This window comes from Schistocerca nitens, chromosome 1, assembly GCF_023898315.1.
Source record: "Schistocerca nitens isolate TAMUIC-IGC-003100 chromosome 1, iqSchNite1.1, whole genome shotgun sequence".
In the NCBI taxonomy this organism is placed as follows: Eukaryota; Metazoa; Arthropoda; class Insecta; order Orthoptera; family Acrididae; genus Schistocerca; species Schistocerca nitens.
Genome location: NC_064614.1, coordinates 751,882,597 through 751,900,551, shown reverse-complemented (window position 1 = coordinate 751,900,551; position 17,955 = coordinate 751,882,597). Strand labels below are relative to the sequence as shown.

The 17,955-nt window shown below is 45.7% G+C and overlaps 1 protein-coding gene across 1 annotated transcript in view; it reads left to right on the top strand.

The window, feature by feature from the left end:
• Positions 1–17,955, top strand: part of LOC126236982 (fructosamine-3-kinase-like) — a 64,053-nt gene that overhangs the window by 22,203 nt on the left and 23,895 nt on the right. Inside the window, exons 3-6 of the mRNA XM_049946707.1 lie at positions 12,501–12,839; positions 13,017–13,070; positions 16,619–16,760; positions 16,869–17,043. Of these exons, the coding sequence (XP_049802664.1) occupies positions 12,501–12,839; positions 13,017–13,070; positions 16,619–16,760; positions 16,869–17,043 (710 nt within the window). The remainder of the gene's footprint in view (positions 1–12,500; positions 12,840–13,016; positions 13,071–16,618; positions 16,761–16,868; positions 17,044–17,955) is intronic.

The window sequence follows — 17,955 nt, the reverse complement described above, 5'->3', positions numbered from 1 at the left end:
CCCAGAAGACATGACAATGTTGCAAAAGTAATTCATCAACAGCTTGCCTTACAACATAAACTTATAAAACAACACGTTCCTACATACAAGTATGCACCACAAAATGTACAGGAGAATGATGAATACAAATTATACTGGAACAGAACCATTATAACAGATAAAACAATGCCACATAACAAACCTGACATCATACTCACCAATAAAAAGAAGAAATTAACACAACTAATCGAAATATCCATACCCAATACAACAAATATACAAAAGAAAACAGGAGAAAAAATTGAAAAATACATCCAACTGGCTGAGGAAGTCAAGGACATGTGGCATCAGGATAAAGTTGACATTATACCAATTATACTATCAATTACAGAAGTCATACCACACAATATCCACCAGTACATCAACGCAATACAGCTACATCCAAACATATATATACAACTACAGAAATCCGTAATTATTGATACATGTTCAATTACCCGAAAGTTCCTAAACACAATGTAACATATACCGTACAGTTAAAAGGAAGTCACGCTTGATCAAGGTCCGCGTCACTTTCATTTCGAACCAGACCTAAGGTCTGAGAAAGGAAAGAAATAATAATAATAATAATTTGACCCTGAAAAACATCGAGAATGGCATTTCAAGGAGTGTTATGGTCACTCTGTTATGTCCTCTTATGAATACTGCAAATTTTCTATGAAAAATATTTCTGACTGTGCCCTTTGTTTTGGAGCAAAATGACCACGACACCATAAATGCCTCACCCTGTATATATTTATTTTCTAATCACTAGTAGTTTCACTTCGCGATTCCCAGAAGCAGTAGCAGTGCTCAAAATTGTAATGCATTTTGTAGACGACATGTTTCAGAGCACGGACTTTGCACTTAAAAGCAAGGATTCTATTTGGTAAACATTTCCAATACAGACCACTTTTGCCTGCTTCATAAATTTGGTCTGGTGTGAAAATCTCTTCTTCCACAAATTTTAGGAACTCTTCCTGGAAGGAATCGGCTACCACAACATTTGAACTAAGCCTCTCTCCTTACACAGTAAGTTCACGAATCCTATGATATTGTTTGAATCCGGTTAGCCATCCAGATGAGGCATTAAACTCGTCTTCTAACCCTAGAGTTTCATGAAAAAATTAGCTCCTTCGTCATACGTTGTGCCTGAAATAATGACACCTTCTGCTCTATATTGGCTAAACCATTTCAAAAGAGCAGCATCTAATTCATCATATGTAGAGCTTGTCATGCTTTTTCGTGCAGATGGTCCAGCACTAGAATAGCACCTACTGACAAAATCTTGTATGTTCTGCTATTCTTTTTAATGTCCCAAACAGTCTTCTTTCCAGCACTACAATCAGCACGTAATTTTGCAGCAGTTTCCCCCCTTTCTCAAATTTTTTGGATCTAATTTTCTTTCATTTCTTCCTCATCTCTTTTACAAATTCTTTTTCAACTTGCTTCATTGACACTTACACACCAATTAAAGTCAGGAAACTCCCCCCAGGAGGCTCTCAATTCTCTGGCGGGTTTGTACTGGGCTACCACAGGGCCTCAGCCCTTGCAGCACTTTTTCCCTTTCGTGCTGCATGTCTATCCTCTTGCTATTCTTTTTCCCTTCCCTTGGTGAACATGTCTGTGGTATTAGTGCGAATGTTCTGCATTCTGTCGCTGACATGCAAACAGTCTCAACTTTATTTTTGGCTCCCTTTTCCTTTCTTTGTTTCCCTTCTCCTCTCGTTCCCCTGCTTCGGCATTTGAGGATCCTCTTTTTTTCTTCTTCTCTCCTGTGTGACCACCATGCTGGTCCAGAGGTTAGAATAGGTCCGAGGTATTCCTGCCCTTCATAAGAGGCGACTAAAAGGAGTCTCACATGCTTTGGCCTTTATGTGATGGTCCCCTGTAGGGTTTGACCTCCATTCTCCAAAATTTTTCTGAAGAGGGAGCCAATTGGTGAAGGGCGCATTGCATGGTGCATCGTGTCCATCGTGCCTTGAGATCTGTAGCTTGCTTTCTTGTCGTCGCATTGCAGTCCCACTCATCCTCCATCTGTTGGGTGAGGACACCTTCCTGGGCGTGTTTTCCACCATGCAGTATGCAGTGTCGCTTTCTGCACCGATGATGACCATGGACTTGATTGCACCTCATATCCAGTACAGTAGCCAGTCCGTTATGGTAGGGCTGCCATGTGCCTGTTGGTTGTAGCCCCCTGATAACACGGGTCGCTCTGTTGATGCCTGCACCGTTAACTCCCCACATATGCCAAGGAGTAGATGCTTGTCACCCTGGGGCATCGGGACTCCTGGTAATGGCCATCCTGCCAGGTGGTCTTTGCTGCGGCTCGGTGGCGCCCGTGGGGAGGGCCCCTGGTCAGAGTGGATGGCATCAGGACGGATGATGCGTGACGAAGCATACCACGTCATCACTTGCTGGTGATCAAACACAAGCAGTCTCTAAGCGTTCTAAGTCTTGGTAGTATGCAAGGAAGTACGACCCTAAATCATTCCCCTCCCTGGCCACACCATGGGGGCAATGCCAGGCTAAGGATGGCAGCGAACCATATTCACCCCCATACCTCGTATGTACGAGAACTGATGGGGCCTCCTTTGTTTTGATGAAGCCACAGTTTTTTTGTAGACCATTTAGAACAAGTTTGGCGAGGTGGAGGGCTTGTCCAAAATGCGGTCAGGGTCAGTCTTGATAAAAATAGCAACATCTGCTCAGTCACGGGCATTACTCGCTTGTGACAAGCTGGGGGATATTTCCGTTACCATCACGCCCCATAAGAGCTTACATATGGTCCACAGGGACCTTCTTTTGCAATCTGACGACGAGCTGCGTGCCAGCTTAGAGCGACAAGGTATTCATCTTTCCCGGCATGTCCATTGAGGTCCGAGGGATAATCAGGTTGCCACCGGTGCCTTCATCTTGGCCTTTGAGGGTGACACATTGCTAGAGAAGGTCAAGGTGATGGTCTTCCACTGTGGTGTAAAGACATATATCCCTCCCCCTATGCGGTGCTTTAAGTGGTGGAAGTTCGGCCATTTGTCTTCCCGCTGTACTTCCAGTGTCACATGTCAAGATTGTGGACGTCCATCACATCCCAATACTCAGTGTGTCCCGTCTCCCATCTGTGTCAACTGCATCATTCCCCCTGCTCTCCAGACTGCAGGATTTTACAGCGCGAAAGGAAATCATGGAATACAAGTCCCTGGACCGACTGACCTACACCGAGGCTAAGAGGAAATTTGAGCATCTACATCCTGTGGCTCTGACCTCCTCTTAGGCCGCTGCTAGAAGAACAGTTGTAGCCCCATCCGTTCTGCGAATTCCGGTCGGCTCTCTGAGCTGGAAGACTACACTTGCCCCCTTGATGATGGGGGGCACTTCCCTTCCTGTTGCTCCAACTCCATCTACCTCAGGAGCACTGCCCTTCCCCCCCCTCCCCCACCCCTCCCCAACCATTGGGGACACCAGTCCACACTTCTCAGCCAGAGAAGTGTAAGTCATCTTCGGCACCTCTCGCTAGGAAGGGGTACCGTGGGTCATTTCCTTCCGAGGTTTCTGCTAGTGGGAAAGATGACTCCTGCCAGTGGCTGAAGTGCTTAAATGTAGCTGGTCGTAGGGCATCACGATCATCCTCAGTCCCGGAGACTGAATCAGTCAAGCCCTCCCAGCCAGAGAAACCCAGGGATCAGGAAGAGAAATCCAAAAAGAAGACCCCCAAGACCAAGGCACCCACACCACCACTACCTACAAGCTTTGCTCCTGAGGATGAGGTAGAGATTCTGGCATCCACTGGACCCTCAGACACCATGAATACAGATGGTTCAGGAAATAAATCGGTGGGAGCAGGTGACCCTGAGACGTAAACTGCCTCATCGAATGTTCCATGCCTTCCTAGCCTCACAATCACGTCATCCTCCAGTGGAATTGTGGCGTTTTTTTCCACCGCCTGGCTGAGCTTACTCAACTGTTAAGCTTTACACCTGCTTTCTGCATTGCCCTCCAGGAAACCTGGTTCCCGGCAATGCAGAACACTGCCCACCGCTGCTATAAGGGATATTACAGGAACCTTAGCAACTATAATTGAGTGTCAGGTGAAGTTTGCATCTGTGTCCTGAACTCAGCATGTAGTGAACCTGTGCCCCTTCAAACCCCTCTTGAAGCTGTGGCTGTCAGGATAAGGACGATGCAGGAAATAACTGTCTGCAATGTATATCTTCCTCCAGATGGTGCAGTACCCCTGAACTCATTGGCTGCACTGATTCATCAACTCCCTAAACCTTTCCTACTTTTGGGAGATTTTAACATGCATAACCCCTTGTGGGGTGGCACCATGCTTACTGGCTGAGGCAGATATGTCGAAACTTTATTGTCTCAGTTCGACCTCTGCCTCTTAAATACTGGGGCTGCCACACATTGCAGTGTGGCTCATGGTACTTACTCGGCCATTGATTTATCAATTAGCAGCCCAAGACTTCTCCCATCTATCCACTGGAGAGCACATGATGACCTGTGTGGTAGTGACCACTTCCCAATTTTCCTATCACTGCCCCAGCGTCAGGCCCATGGACGCCTGCCGAGATGTGCTTTAAACAAGGCAGACTGGGAAACTTTCACCTCTGCTGTCAACGTTGAATCTCCACCACACTGTAACATTGATGTGATGGTTGAGCAGGCGACTACAACAATCGTTTCTGTGGCAGAAAACACGATCCCTCGCTCGTTAGGGTGCCCCCAGCAAAAGGCAGTCCCTCCGTGGTCGCCGGAAGTCAGTGAAGCAATTAAGGAACGTTAACAAGCTCTACAGTGACATCAGTGGCACCCTTTGCTGGAGCACCTCATAACCTTTAAACGGCTCCGTGCCCGCGTTCGCCAACTTATCTAATGACGGAAGCAGGAGTGTTGGGAAAGATTTGTCTCGACCATTGGGTGCCATACGTCACCTTCCCAAGTCTGGGCAAAGATCAAACGTGTTTTCGGGTACCAGACCCCAACAGGTGTTCCCGGTGTTAACATAAATGGCGTGTTATCTACCGATGCAAACACGATTGCCGAGCACTTTGCAGAGCACTATCTCGAACCTCTGCATTGGAGAACCACCCCCCAGCCTTTCGCACTCTCAAATGGTGGCTGGAAGGGAAAGTTCTCTCATTTAATACACACTACAGTGAATCCTGTAACACCCCATTTACAGAGTGGTAGCTCCTCAGTGCCCTTGCACATTGCCCCAACACAGTTCCTGGGCCAGACCGGATCCGCAGTCAGATGATTAAACATCTCTCATCTGACTACAAGCGACATCTCCTTGTCATCTGCAACCGGATCTGGTGCGATGTCTTCTTTTCTTACGAAAAGTATATGACACCAGCTGGTGACATCATATCCTTGCCACATTATACGAGTGGCGTCTCCGAGGAACGCTCCTGATTTTTATCCAAAATTTCCTGTTGCTTCGTACTTTCCATGTCGAAGTTAGTGCCTCCCATGGTTCGCCCTATATCCAGGAGAATGGTGTCCCGCAGGACTCTGTATTGTCTCTCTCTATTTTTAGTGGCCATTAACGGTTCAGTTGCAGCTGTAGCACTGTCGGCCTCACCTTCTTTGTATGCAGACGACTTCAGCATTTCGCACTGCTCCACCAGTACCGTTGTTGCTGAGCAGCGCCTACAGGGAGCCATCCACAAGGCGCAGTCATGTGCTCTAGCCCACAGTTTCCAGTTTTCGGCCGCTAAGTCGTGTGTTATGCACTTCTGTCGGTGTTGTACCATTCATCCAGGACCAGAACTTTACTTTAATGACAATCTACTCACTGTAGTGGAGAGACATTGATTCTTAGGGCAGGTTTTCGACACCTGATTGACTTGGTTTCCTCACCTTCGTCAGCTTAAGCGGAAATACTGGCAGCACCTCAATACCCTCTGTTGCCTGAGCAACACCGACTGGGGTGCAGATCGCTCTAAGCTGTTGCAGCTCTACAGAGCCCTTTTTCAATCCCGCCTTGACTGTGGGAGTCTGGTTTATGGTTCGGCAGCATCCTCAGTGTTGCGTTTACTCTATCCAGTGCACCACTGTGGCCTTTGCCTAGCGACAGGAGTTTTCAGGGCGAGTCCGGAGACCAGCGGCCTTGTGGAGACCGGAGTCCCTCAATTGCAGGTTAGGCGTGCACAACTGCTGGCCAGTTACATTGCACACGTTTGTAGTTCTCTTTCGCATCCAAATCATCGCCTCCTTTTCCCACCCATGGCAGTTCATCTCCCGCATTGGCGGCCCAGGTAAGGGCTTCCAGTTGCAGTTTGTGTCTGATCCTGTCTTTCCAAACTGGAGTCCTTGCCTTCACCATCTATACTTGAGGTCCATTCACGTACACTTCCATGGTGTACACCTAGGCTGTGGCTTTGCCTGGACCTTTCACATGGCCCTAAGGACTCGCTTAACTCCACTGCTCTCTACTGCCACTTCCTCTTGATTCTTGACGTGTACCCAGGCCATGATGTGGTTTACACCGACGGCTCAATGGCTGATGCTCACGTTGGCTTTGCATATGTCTGTGGAGGACATATTGAACAGCATTCCTTGCCTGATGGCTGCAGTGTTTTCACTGCCGAGCTGGTGGCTATATCTCATGCTCTTGAGCACATCCGTTCAAGCCCTCGCGAGTCGTTTCTGCTATGTGCTGACTCCTTGAGCAGCCTACAAGCTATCGTCCAGTGCTGTTCTCTCCATCCTTTAGTAGCTACCATCCAGGAGTCCATCTATGCCCTGGAATGGTCCAGTTGTTCAGTGGTGTTTGTCTGGACCCCAGTTCACGTCAGAATCCCAGGCAATGAACTTGCCGACAGGCTGGCCAAACAGGCTCTGTGGAAACCACTTATGGAGATCGGCTTCTCTGTAACTGACCTATGTTCAGTACTATGCTGCAAGGTTTTGCGGCTTTAGGAGATAAAATGGCATAACCTCAGCACACACAACAAACTGCGTGCCATTAAGGAGACTATGAACGTGCGGCAGTCCTCCATGCAGACCTCTCGCAGGGACTCTGTAGTTGTCTGCCGGTTCCGCATTAACCACACTTGGGTGACACAGTTACCTCCTGCACTGTGAAGACCTGCCTCAGTGTCGATGCGGTGCTCAGTTGACAGTGGCCCATATTCTGGTGCACTGTCCCACTTTGACTGCCCTCTGATGAAATCTTCGGTTACCAGGCTCTTTACCACTAATTTTATCTGACAATACCTCATCACCTAATTTAGTTCTATGTTTTATACGTGTAGGTGGGTTTTATCAATCTATATAAGTTTTAGCGCATGTCCTTTGTCCTGTTGTGTTCTGCCCTCTAATGCTTTTAGTGTGGATGTTTTAATGTGTCGCAGAGTGGCTGGCTTTTCCTTTTTATTCTCTTGGTAGGCCAGCCACGGTCATCTGCTCTCCTGTTTTTACCCCTTCTACCTGTTTCTTGCTTCTTTCTGTGGTTTTCTTTTCGTGTTTTGTCCATGGTAGTGGGGTTGTCCTTTTGTAATTCTTCTGGTTCTGCCTTTCTCCTGTTATTGTGCTATACGTCTCCTTTCTTTTCTTCTTTCTGTTGTGTAATTATTTCCCGGGAACAAGGGAATGATGACCTCGCAATTTGGTCCCTTCGCCTCCTCTTTTAACCAACCAACCAACCAGCCAACCTCCCTGTGTGCTCCTGAAGGCCAGCCCACGTGTATGATGCGTAATAGGTGACTAGGTGACACGTAATTCCCAGCCCTGGGTCGACAGGTAGGGTTTGCACGTACCCCCTGGTACAGGCCAGGCCCAGAGAGGGGTGATTGCCTGAACTGTAACCTTCCCAAATTGGCGATTGGTCCCTCCGTCACGTGTTCGGGAGTTGTGACCTGAGGTTTGAAGGATCACCTAAGGCAGGTGTGCCTCCTTGTGAAGGGGGCTGCCAGTTGGAAGGAGTGTGCCATTGGAGATGCTGGCAATCATGGGGGATTTCCTCGCGATGAGTCATTTCTCCTACCCATTGATGTCTACGAAACGTAAACGTAATGAGGCTACTGATTCGAAGACCCTTCCCACTACACTGCAGTTCTTGTGATCTCACGTACTGGATACAGTCAGTCCTTCGCCACACTCAATCCATTTATTATTGAGAAAGGTGTTGATGCAATTGTTGGCCCTGTGAAATCCTGCTATTGTTTACGGAATGGCACTTTGCTGTTGGAGATGACTTCTGATTCTCAAATACAACAACTGCTTGCTGCCTCACTTCTCCACGGCTACACTGTTCACGTTGAGGCACATAGAACTTTCTTGAATTCTTCCCGTGGTATAATTTACACCAGGCCGCTTGACGGTCTCACTGAGGCTGAAATACAGTCTTACGTCTCTGATCAGGGTGTCATTGTTGTGTATCGTGTAGAGAAAAAGGTTGATTCCTTCTTGGTGCCCACCTGCACTCGTTTCCACACCTTTGATGTGGTGGTGCTGCTGTCCAAGATCAAAGCAAGCTATGAAATTATCACAGTCCGGCCGTACATTCCAAATCTGATGTACTGCTACCAGTGTCATCGTTTCAACCACAATCGAACATCTTGTTGACACCCAGCCAAATGCGTAACCTGTTGCTGGGATGCACAGGAGGGCGAATGTCCACCTCCATCTCCCCGCTGTATCAACTGCAGTGGTGGCCATGCCGCCTCCTCTCGATATTGTCCTGTGTATCTAGATGAGCGGGCTGTTCAAGAGATTCGGGTAAAGGAAAAAGTGCCTTACCTAGTAGCTCTCAAGTTACTGGCTAGTCGCAAACCCTGTGTTCTCTGGTATGGCACATATAGTACTGTACTTGTTGCCCCTCGCTCAATGAAGGACATGACCACGCAGACATGTGACCTCCAATTTGGCTCTGAGGTTGTGAAATTGCTCAGTGTCAAGGTAGCATCGCCATCCTCCCGCCCCGCTGTGCAACAAACCGTCAAACCCTTTGTCTCAAAGGGCAAAGCCACCCATTACACAACCAGCAGGCAGGAAAGGACAAAGGAGTTCTCCCGTGAAGACTTCCTCCATCCCTGCAGCCAAACACCACCCAAGTCTTCCTCTAACCAGAAGGGCTTGAAGAAGTCTGCTAAAGACAAACGGTCTTCTCCTTCACCAACTTGAAGATCCTGCTCGATGGTGTCGCACGTCATCCCTTAGCCCAGCTGGCCTCGTCTCGCCAGTGCACACCACCAACCATTTCTCAGCGTTGGACTCACTCCACGGACCGACCACACAAGCACGCCGACACATCTGTGGACTCCATGGAGCAGGATCCTCCTGCTTCTGTGCCCTGTAGTAGTGACTCTACACCGGCTGTCACTCGGTGGCCTCTGAGTTGTCAACCCTACATCTCTTCCTTCTCATGACTGCCCTCCAGTGGAACATTCATGGCCTTTGGTCCCACAAAGAGGATTTATTGCTGCTGTTAGCATCGCAGCATCCCCTTGTACTCTGCCTTCAGGAAATGAAATTGTGCCCTCACGACCGCGCTGAGCTTTCACATTACCGATTCAATTTGACCTTCCCCCTGAGGCCGGCATTCCATCTCGTGGGGGTGTCATGTTGCTCATACGAGATGACCTTCGTCAACTCATCTCCCAGACTACCCATCTTCAAGCTGTTGTAGTTTGCCTTTTCCTTCCCTGCCTGACTTTTTCCCTCTGTACCATTTATGTCCCTCTGTCATCCGCTGCTGTCACCAGGGCAGACTTCCTTCAGCTTAGTGGGCAGCTACCTCCCACATATCTGCTACTCGGTCACTTTAATGCGCACCATCCCCTTTGGGATTCTCCCGGGACCTGTCAGAGAGGTCCCCTCCTACCCCTCCTTCTTTGATGATTCCTTTGATCGTCGGTATGGGGCTTGTCCCATTTACCTCCTGGAGTCCGCTTTCGCCACTTGCTACAGCGACTTAACTTTACGCTACCTGCAGCCTTCCCAGCGGGTGTGAGCCCATCACCACCTTGGCTTGGTGAAGCGGCCCATGTTAACCTTGGCCTTCATTCGCTTCCTAAGGACACTACTCCAGCGTTGGTCTATCGCCTTCAGTTTCACGATCTTCACATGGAATTTCGCGATAGTACCTTTGTATACACTAATGGCTCTCGGAGTGACCGTGGGATTGGGTGTGTCTTCATCATTGGCACCTGTGTCTTTCGATATTGGCTTCCAGCACATTCCTCAATATTTACAGCTGAGCTTTTCTCCTTGTATCTGGCCACAGGGTACATCTGGCGATGCAGCCTTCCCAATTGTGTCCTTTGCTCAGACTCACTTGGCACCCTCCAAAGTCTCTGTGTGCTGTACACTGCTCATCCCTTAGTGCAGCGGGTCCAGGAAAACTGTCACTTGCTCGCTCTTGGTGGAGCCAATGTCATGTTTCTATAGGTCCCTGGTCATGTCAGTCTGCCAGGAATGGAGGCTGCTGATACTGCTGCCAAGCTGCAGTCCTCATACCTCAGCCTGCGAGTACCTATATTCCCTCTGATGATCTCTGTGTTGCCGTCTGTCAGGAGGTGGTGCCCCTTGGGAATCACCAATGGTCCTCCCTTCATGGGAATAAGCTTCAGATTATTAAGCCTCTCCCGGCACCTTGGACGACCTCCTATTGGCCCTCGCGCCGGGAGGAGGTTATTTTAACTCGGCTGCGTATTGGGCACTGCCTTTTTAGCCATTGTCATTTGCTCAGTGGTGCTACCCCGCCACTTTGCATGCATTGTGCCCAAATTTTTTAAATGTCCGCCACTTCCTGCTGGAATGCCCTTTTTTTTTTTAACAGTTTACATTCCAGCTTGGGATTGCTTTCTGATTTATCACCCGTTTTAGCGAATGTCATGCGGCCTGTCAACCCTGCTTTACTTTTTATCTGCGAAAGCAATATGGCGAAGGCAATTTAATTTTTAGTTTTGGACCTCCAGTTTTGTATGGTATTTTTTTAGCCTCTTTTCCACGTGCCTGTTTTTAGCTGTCACCTATTCTGTCCATTGGGACTGATGTATAGTCGTTTCCCTCCTATCTGTGTTCGTGTTCTATAGTTTTGACTTGGGCGCGTATGACACCAGTTGTTTTTTGCGCCCTAAACAAAACAAAAATAAAAAAAAAACTGAGTTTGTTTTCAGTTTACACTGAACGGACTTTCCGATAACAATGGAAACAGTACTCTCTTGTCGGGTGGCAATTGTTTAAACAATGGAAATAACACTTATTGTCATGCAGTAACTTGTTGATTGCTGTTTACTGGAGAAAAATGTTGCACTTTTTTTAGAGGCATGAATAATGTGCAAACTGGATAATCCATTTGAATAATCAGGAGTACACTGTAAGTGAATTTCATTTCTTTAGGAAGTATTACAGCAAATGCAGACAAAAGTATATTGGATGTTAAAAAAAGAACTGAGATGGCCTAACAAAACTTCAGAAATAAGAGTAATTTACTAAAAAAAATACCTTAAAATAGAGACAATAAAGAAATTCATCAAGACATTTATTTGGATCATTTTAAGTTGTAGTTGAAAAGGATGGGCTATGGGGAAGCAGGAAAAGAAAAAAAAAATTAGAGGTAGCAGTATTGTGAAAAGGAAAGTTACTACTCACCATATAGCAGAGATGTTGAGTCACAGATAGGACAACAAAAAGGCTGTCACAAACATAACTTTTGGCCAGTAAGGCCTTTGTCAAAATTAGACGACAAACACGCACATACACCCTCACAAAAACGCAACTCACACACACGACTGCAATCTCAGGTAGCTGAGGCCACACTGTGAGGAGCAGCACCAGTGTATAATGGAAGTGGTGACTGGGTAGGGTTGAGGAGGAGGTTGGGTTGGGGAGGGGGAGGGATAGTAGGGCAGGGGTGGTGGACACACACACACACACACACACACACACACACACACACACACACACACACACACACACACAAATGCAGTTCACACACACGTCACCACTGTCTGACCCTGGAAGCCAGAGACAGTGGTCATGTGTATGTGAGCTGTGTTTGCATGAATGTGTGTATGTGTGGGTATGCTGTCTATTTCAGAAGAAGGCCTTCTGGTTGAAAGCTTATGTGTGTAGCAGTCTTTTCGTTGTGCCTGTCTGTGACTCGACATATGGTGAGTAGCGGTCTATAATTTTCATAATATTGGCTTTTGTATTTTGTTGTTTTATCAGTAGGTGCAACGTTTGGTGCCTTTGTAAGTAACTGCATGTTAGTGATCACCAATTGTAAAAAAATCTGCAACAATTGCTTCACTTTGTTAATGTGTGCTTTGACCTGTTCCACATTGCTGAAGATCCTTCTCTGTAATTGGCACTATACAGTATGACTGAATGGTGAAATAATGAATGAATGCAGTGCAAAATTTTGAGACTTTGGTATTGTGTTTGATGAGTGTTGACATTTGTTACCTATCTTAAACAACACAAGTGTGTTATTTATTTTATGTACCATGTTTATTGTTTTTCAGGCAAGGGAGATATTTGATTGTGAATATGAAAGTCTAGAAGCTATTGCAGGAACAAACATAATACATGTCCCAAAGCCTCTTGCAATTGTGGACAATCCCTTGGGTGGAGCTTTGTTTGTTTCAGAGTATATTGATATGAAAACACTGAACCAATTCTCTCAAGAACTTGGGCAGCAATTGGCAAGATTACACCTGCATAATGCTGTTCTGGGCAAACAAAAAATCAAAGGATTTGTAGGGAACGAGGAAAATGTCCAATTTGTAAAAGAATTTGGTTTCCATGTTAAAACACGATTTGGGAACACACTTTTGGAAAATGAATGGTGCAGTGACTGGCCTGTAAGCATAAGTATTTTTGTAATAAAATTGTGATCATATGTATAAACACGAATCAAAGCAGATTTTTACCATTCCTTTGAAAAGGGAAGTGATGTTAACATTTCTGAAGATATTGGGTATAAGCTGTTCCTGTGTTATTGCTGTAGTCTTTTCAAGTGATTCTTTTTTTTTTTACAGACCTTTTTCGTGAGACACAGACTCAGTTATCAATTTAGATTGCTTGAGGAGAATGTGAGTATACAAATGAGAAATGTAATATTTGTATGCTAATGAGGGAATTTGTCTTGTCAGCAGTTATTATCAATGTGTATTTTATCTTACAAAACTGAAAACAATTCAAAACAAGAATCCTCATTCCAGATGTGGTATTTTTAATCATTTGGAAGTCCAGCCCCTCTGGTGTGCCCCCCTCTCCTCACTCCCATACAACTTATCCACCATTATATCCTAAATTGTGATACTCCATCTTACGTACTTACCCTTCGTCCTCTCTATAGTGAATGTCCTTCCACATCATTTGGGATGAGTGTGTATGATTGTGGTACAGACCAGTACTGGCCACAGTATGTTCACCCATAGCTTTCTTTATCAGAATTGTGTGTGTGTGTGTGTATGTGTGTGTGTGTGTGTGTGTGTGTGTGTGTGTGTGTAAGCGCTTGCACACATTTGTGTGCTGTTACAGAGAGAGAGAGAGAGAGAATTTTTTCATTACTTTACATTGCCAGCAGAACTCTAAAGAAGAGGACCTCCAATAATAAGCTCACCAGTGATGAATTACCTCAGGTGAAGGGACCAGTGACAACTAAATGTAATCCCTTTAAAAATCAGCAGTCAGTCTCTGTCTTCTTTCCCAAATTTTCTTCTACTCACAGGTAATTTACTGAATGTTTAGGATGTGAAACCTTGATTTCTACACTCCTGGAAATGGAAAAAAGAACACATTGACACCGGTGTGTCAGACCCACCATACTTGCTCCGGACACTGCGAGAGGGCTGTACAAGCAATGATCACACGCATGGCACAGCGGACACACCAGGAACCGCGGTGTTGGCCGTCGAATGGCGCTAGCTGCGCAGCATTTGTGCACCGCCGCCGTCAGTGTCAGCCAGTTTGCCGTGGCATACGGAGCTCCATCGCAGTCTTTAACACTGGTAGCATGCCGCGACAGCGTGGACGTGAACCGTATGTGCAGTTGACGGACTTTGAGCGAGGGCGTATAGTGGGCATGCGGGAGGCCGGGTGGACGTACCGCCGAATTGCTCAACACGTGGGGCGTGAGGTCTCCACAGTACATCGATGTTGTCGCCAGTGGCCGGCGGAAGGTGCACGTGCCCGTCGACCTGGGACCGGACCGCAGCGACGCACGGATGCACGCCAAGACCATAGGATCCTACGCAGTGCCGTAGGGGACCGCACCGCCACTTCCCAGCAAATTAGGGACACTGTTGCTCCTGGGGTATCGGCGAGGACCATTCGCAACCGTCTCCATGAAGCTGGGCTACGGTCCCGCACACCGTTAGGCCGTCTTCCGCTCACGCCCCAACATCGTGCAGCCCGCCTCCAGTGGTGTCACGACAGGCGTGAATGGAGGGACGAATGGAGATGTGTCGTCTTCAGCGATGAGAGTCGCTTCTGCCTTGGTGCCAATGATGGTCGTATGCGTGTTTGGCACCGTGGAGGTGAGCGCCACAATCAGGACTGCATACGACCGAGGCACACAGGGCCAACACCCGGCATCATGGTGTGGGGAGCGATCTCCTACACTGGCCGTACACCACTGGTGATCGTCGAGGGGACACTGAATAGTGCACGGTACATCCAAACCGTCATCGAGCCCATCGTTCTACCATTCCTAGACCGGCAAGGGAACTTGCTGTTCCAACAGGACAATGCACGTCCGCATGTATCCTGTGCCACCCAACGTGCTCTAGAAGGTGTAAGTCAACTACCCTGGCCAGCAAGATCTCCGGATCTGTCCCCCATTGAGCATGTTTGGGACTGGATGAAGCGTCGTCTCACGCGGTCTGCACGTCCAGCACGAACGCTGGTCCAACTGAGGCGCCAGGTGGAAATGGCATGGCAAGCCGTTCCACAGGACTACATCCAGCATCTCTACGATCGTCTCCATGGGAGAATAGCAGCCTGCATTGCTGCGAAAGGTGGATATACACTGTACTAGTGCCGACATTGTGCATGCTCTGTTGCCTGTGTCTATGTGCCTGTGGTTCTGTCAGTGTGATCATGTGATGTATCTGACCCCAGGAATGTGTCAATAAAGTTTCCCCTTCCTGGGACAATGAATTCACGGTGTTCTTATTTCAATTTCCAGGAGTGTATATTGCTTCTCTTCCTGTTCAACTTTGGAGCTACTGGTATTTGTATTTCTGCTTTCTGTTAGACAATTTGCACCTTTCTGCTTCCACCTTCTCCACTTTTCATGTCTCCAGAAGGAAAATGTGTGGAATAGTTAAAATTCTTTTTCTTTGGGTATTGTAGTCAGTATTTTCATAAGTCTCTGTTGTCTTTATTCAAGAAACATTTGCCTTCATGGAGTCTGTTAGTATCCTATTGACATTTTATATGAAAAATTGTGACACACACACACACACACACACACACACACACACACACAGGCAGACTGCAATAGTGAAGTGTTTGTTGGACTTTGTCTTGCATAAGTCCCTAAAATTTTATTTACCATTTCTGTATTCTCCTGCATGTTCTTGCAAACCCTCAAACAAACAAACAGATTACTTTAAAGGCACTTTATAAGTTACTTTTGTGGAAGGAAGGAAGGAAGATTGGAGTTTAACATCCCTTCGACAATGTGGTCAATAGAGACAGACTACTAGCTTGGATTATGAAAAGATGGGGAAGAAAATTGGCTGTGTCCATTTCAAAGGAGCTGTCCTGACATTTGCCTGGAATGATTTGGGGAAATTCTGGAACCATAGATCTGCCTGTCAAGATAGGAATTGGAACTGCCATTTTCACGAATGCTAGTCCACTTTGCTAACCACTGCCATCTTGCTCGGCTGCTTTCATAGATTCATTTCCTTTATCAACAAAGGTGATACAGTGGTAAGACACTGAACTTCTATTCAGGAAGGCAGTAGTATAAATCTTTGCCCATCCATAGAGATTTAGGTTTGCATTACTTACCGAAATTGCTTAAGACAAATGTTGTGTTGGTTCCTTTAAAATGGACAGTGCTGATTTCCTTCCTCAATGTGAGTTTGTGCTCTGTTCTTAATGATATCATTCTTAGGACATTAAAACCTAATCTTTCTATCTTCTGTCCATCTCTCTTGCTGATCATAGGCCAACATTTTCATTTGGAAACTGCTGGTTGTTCTTGTTTTTCACGGAATCCATCATTCTACTTTTACACATTTCTAGGTGATACATATTCTTTTCCACACACTCCAAAAAAATATAATATTTCAGTAGTTGGTTTCTTTTATTACAGAAAGAATAGTTTATTATATTGTTAAAACTTGAATAGTAAAAGAAATTATTTATTATGTTAATATGAGAATATTGTTTCAAATGAGTAAATGATTTCATTAAGGTGTTCTGTTGCCAATAAATCTTAGTATTTTAATTTTGCTACCATTTGTGGTATGTGCATGACACTTTAGAAAAAATATGTTCAGTATTGAGTGATAGTACAATATATATCAAGGGAATACATTGATTGTCAGCATGACTTATTTGTAAGTAAAATGCAGAGCAGAGTATTGTAGTTCGTGCATGACAGATTTTATGTTTTCTACAGTATGCAGATACTGAGGCACGAGAACTGTGGTCACAGCTACTTGGGAAACTACCACAGTTTTTTGAAGGCGCAGATATAAAACCATCGTTACTGCATGGGAACTTACAAAGAGACAATATTGCGGAAACTAACTCTCATCCAGGTAAGACAAATGTAGAAACATTGTCATAAAAAAATTAAAAAAAATGAAAAAAATAAGTAAATGAAAAGTAATATGTTTGGAAACTCATTTGTGGTTTGTTTTTTACAGTCACTTTTCATCCAGCATCTTTTTTTGGTCATCAAGATTTTGATCTGGTTACTTCACAAATGTATGGTGGTCTTGGACAGGCATTCTATAATGCGTATTATGACATAATACCTAGGGCCCCGGGTTCAAGGAAAAGGAATCAGATCTATAAATTATTTCATCTCCTAAATAAGTGGCAAGTATTCATGTGAAATATTCGAACAAAATGTGGGTGACTATAATACGTATTAATTGCTGTCCTGTCATTAGCCTCTTTGCACACTTTTGCAAGCACTGTTGGTAGTGACATTATGAAACATAATGTGCTATATAGAGCATAAATATCAACTATGCTGCCTGAACATCACGACAAGCAAATTGTTTGAATGAATACTGAGTTTAAACACTTGTTACCTAGCTTTGGGACATCTGTTTCATTATATTTGTATTAAGCATGTCCGGACATGTAATGTTTGGGGCCTCAGTGGATATCATTGGTCGAGATATCAAACAAGCAGTGTAATTGTACCATGAAGTAACATCATCTAGTCAACAAAATTATGGTAGTTAGGCTCCCTGGAAATTACTGCAAAATATCACAGAAATCCACAATTTCATATGAAATTAATAAAGGGGATGCATTGTTGGGGGAGGGGTAAAGATTGCTGTATCTGTGGTATTTTTGATGAAGCTACATGTGCCCCTAGAGCGTTCTAAATGGCAAGTGTCTCAGATAGCTCATCATTTGTTTGAAGAGTGTGTTCTTCCTTAGCTAGCGACTTATGCACATCACAAGTCCTCTGTAACCATAAGCTTGACTCACAGGCAGACCCAAATTTCCATATTCCATCAACCATTTGTTGACATGTGCTCGGATAGCCAAATGGTAGGCGACCGCTCATGATAAGCATGAAATACGGGTTTCAGTCCCAGTCCAGCACGAATTTTCATTGTCGTCATCTCATTATACACCTGATAATTGTCCATATTTGCAACTGCAGATACATTTCATGTATTTCATAATGGCTACAGTCACTGCATGGTTGCATCGTAATTTGGAATAACTTAGGCACTGCAATATTGTATTTATCAGCCGACGTTGAGCAAG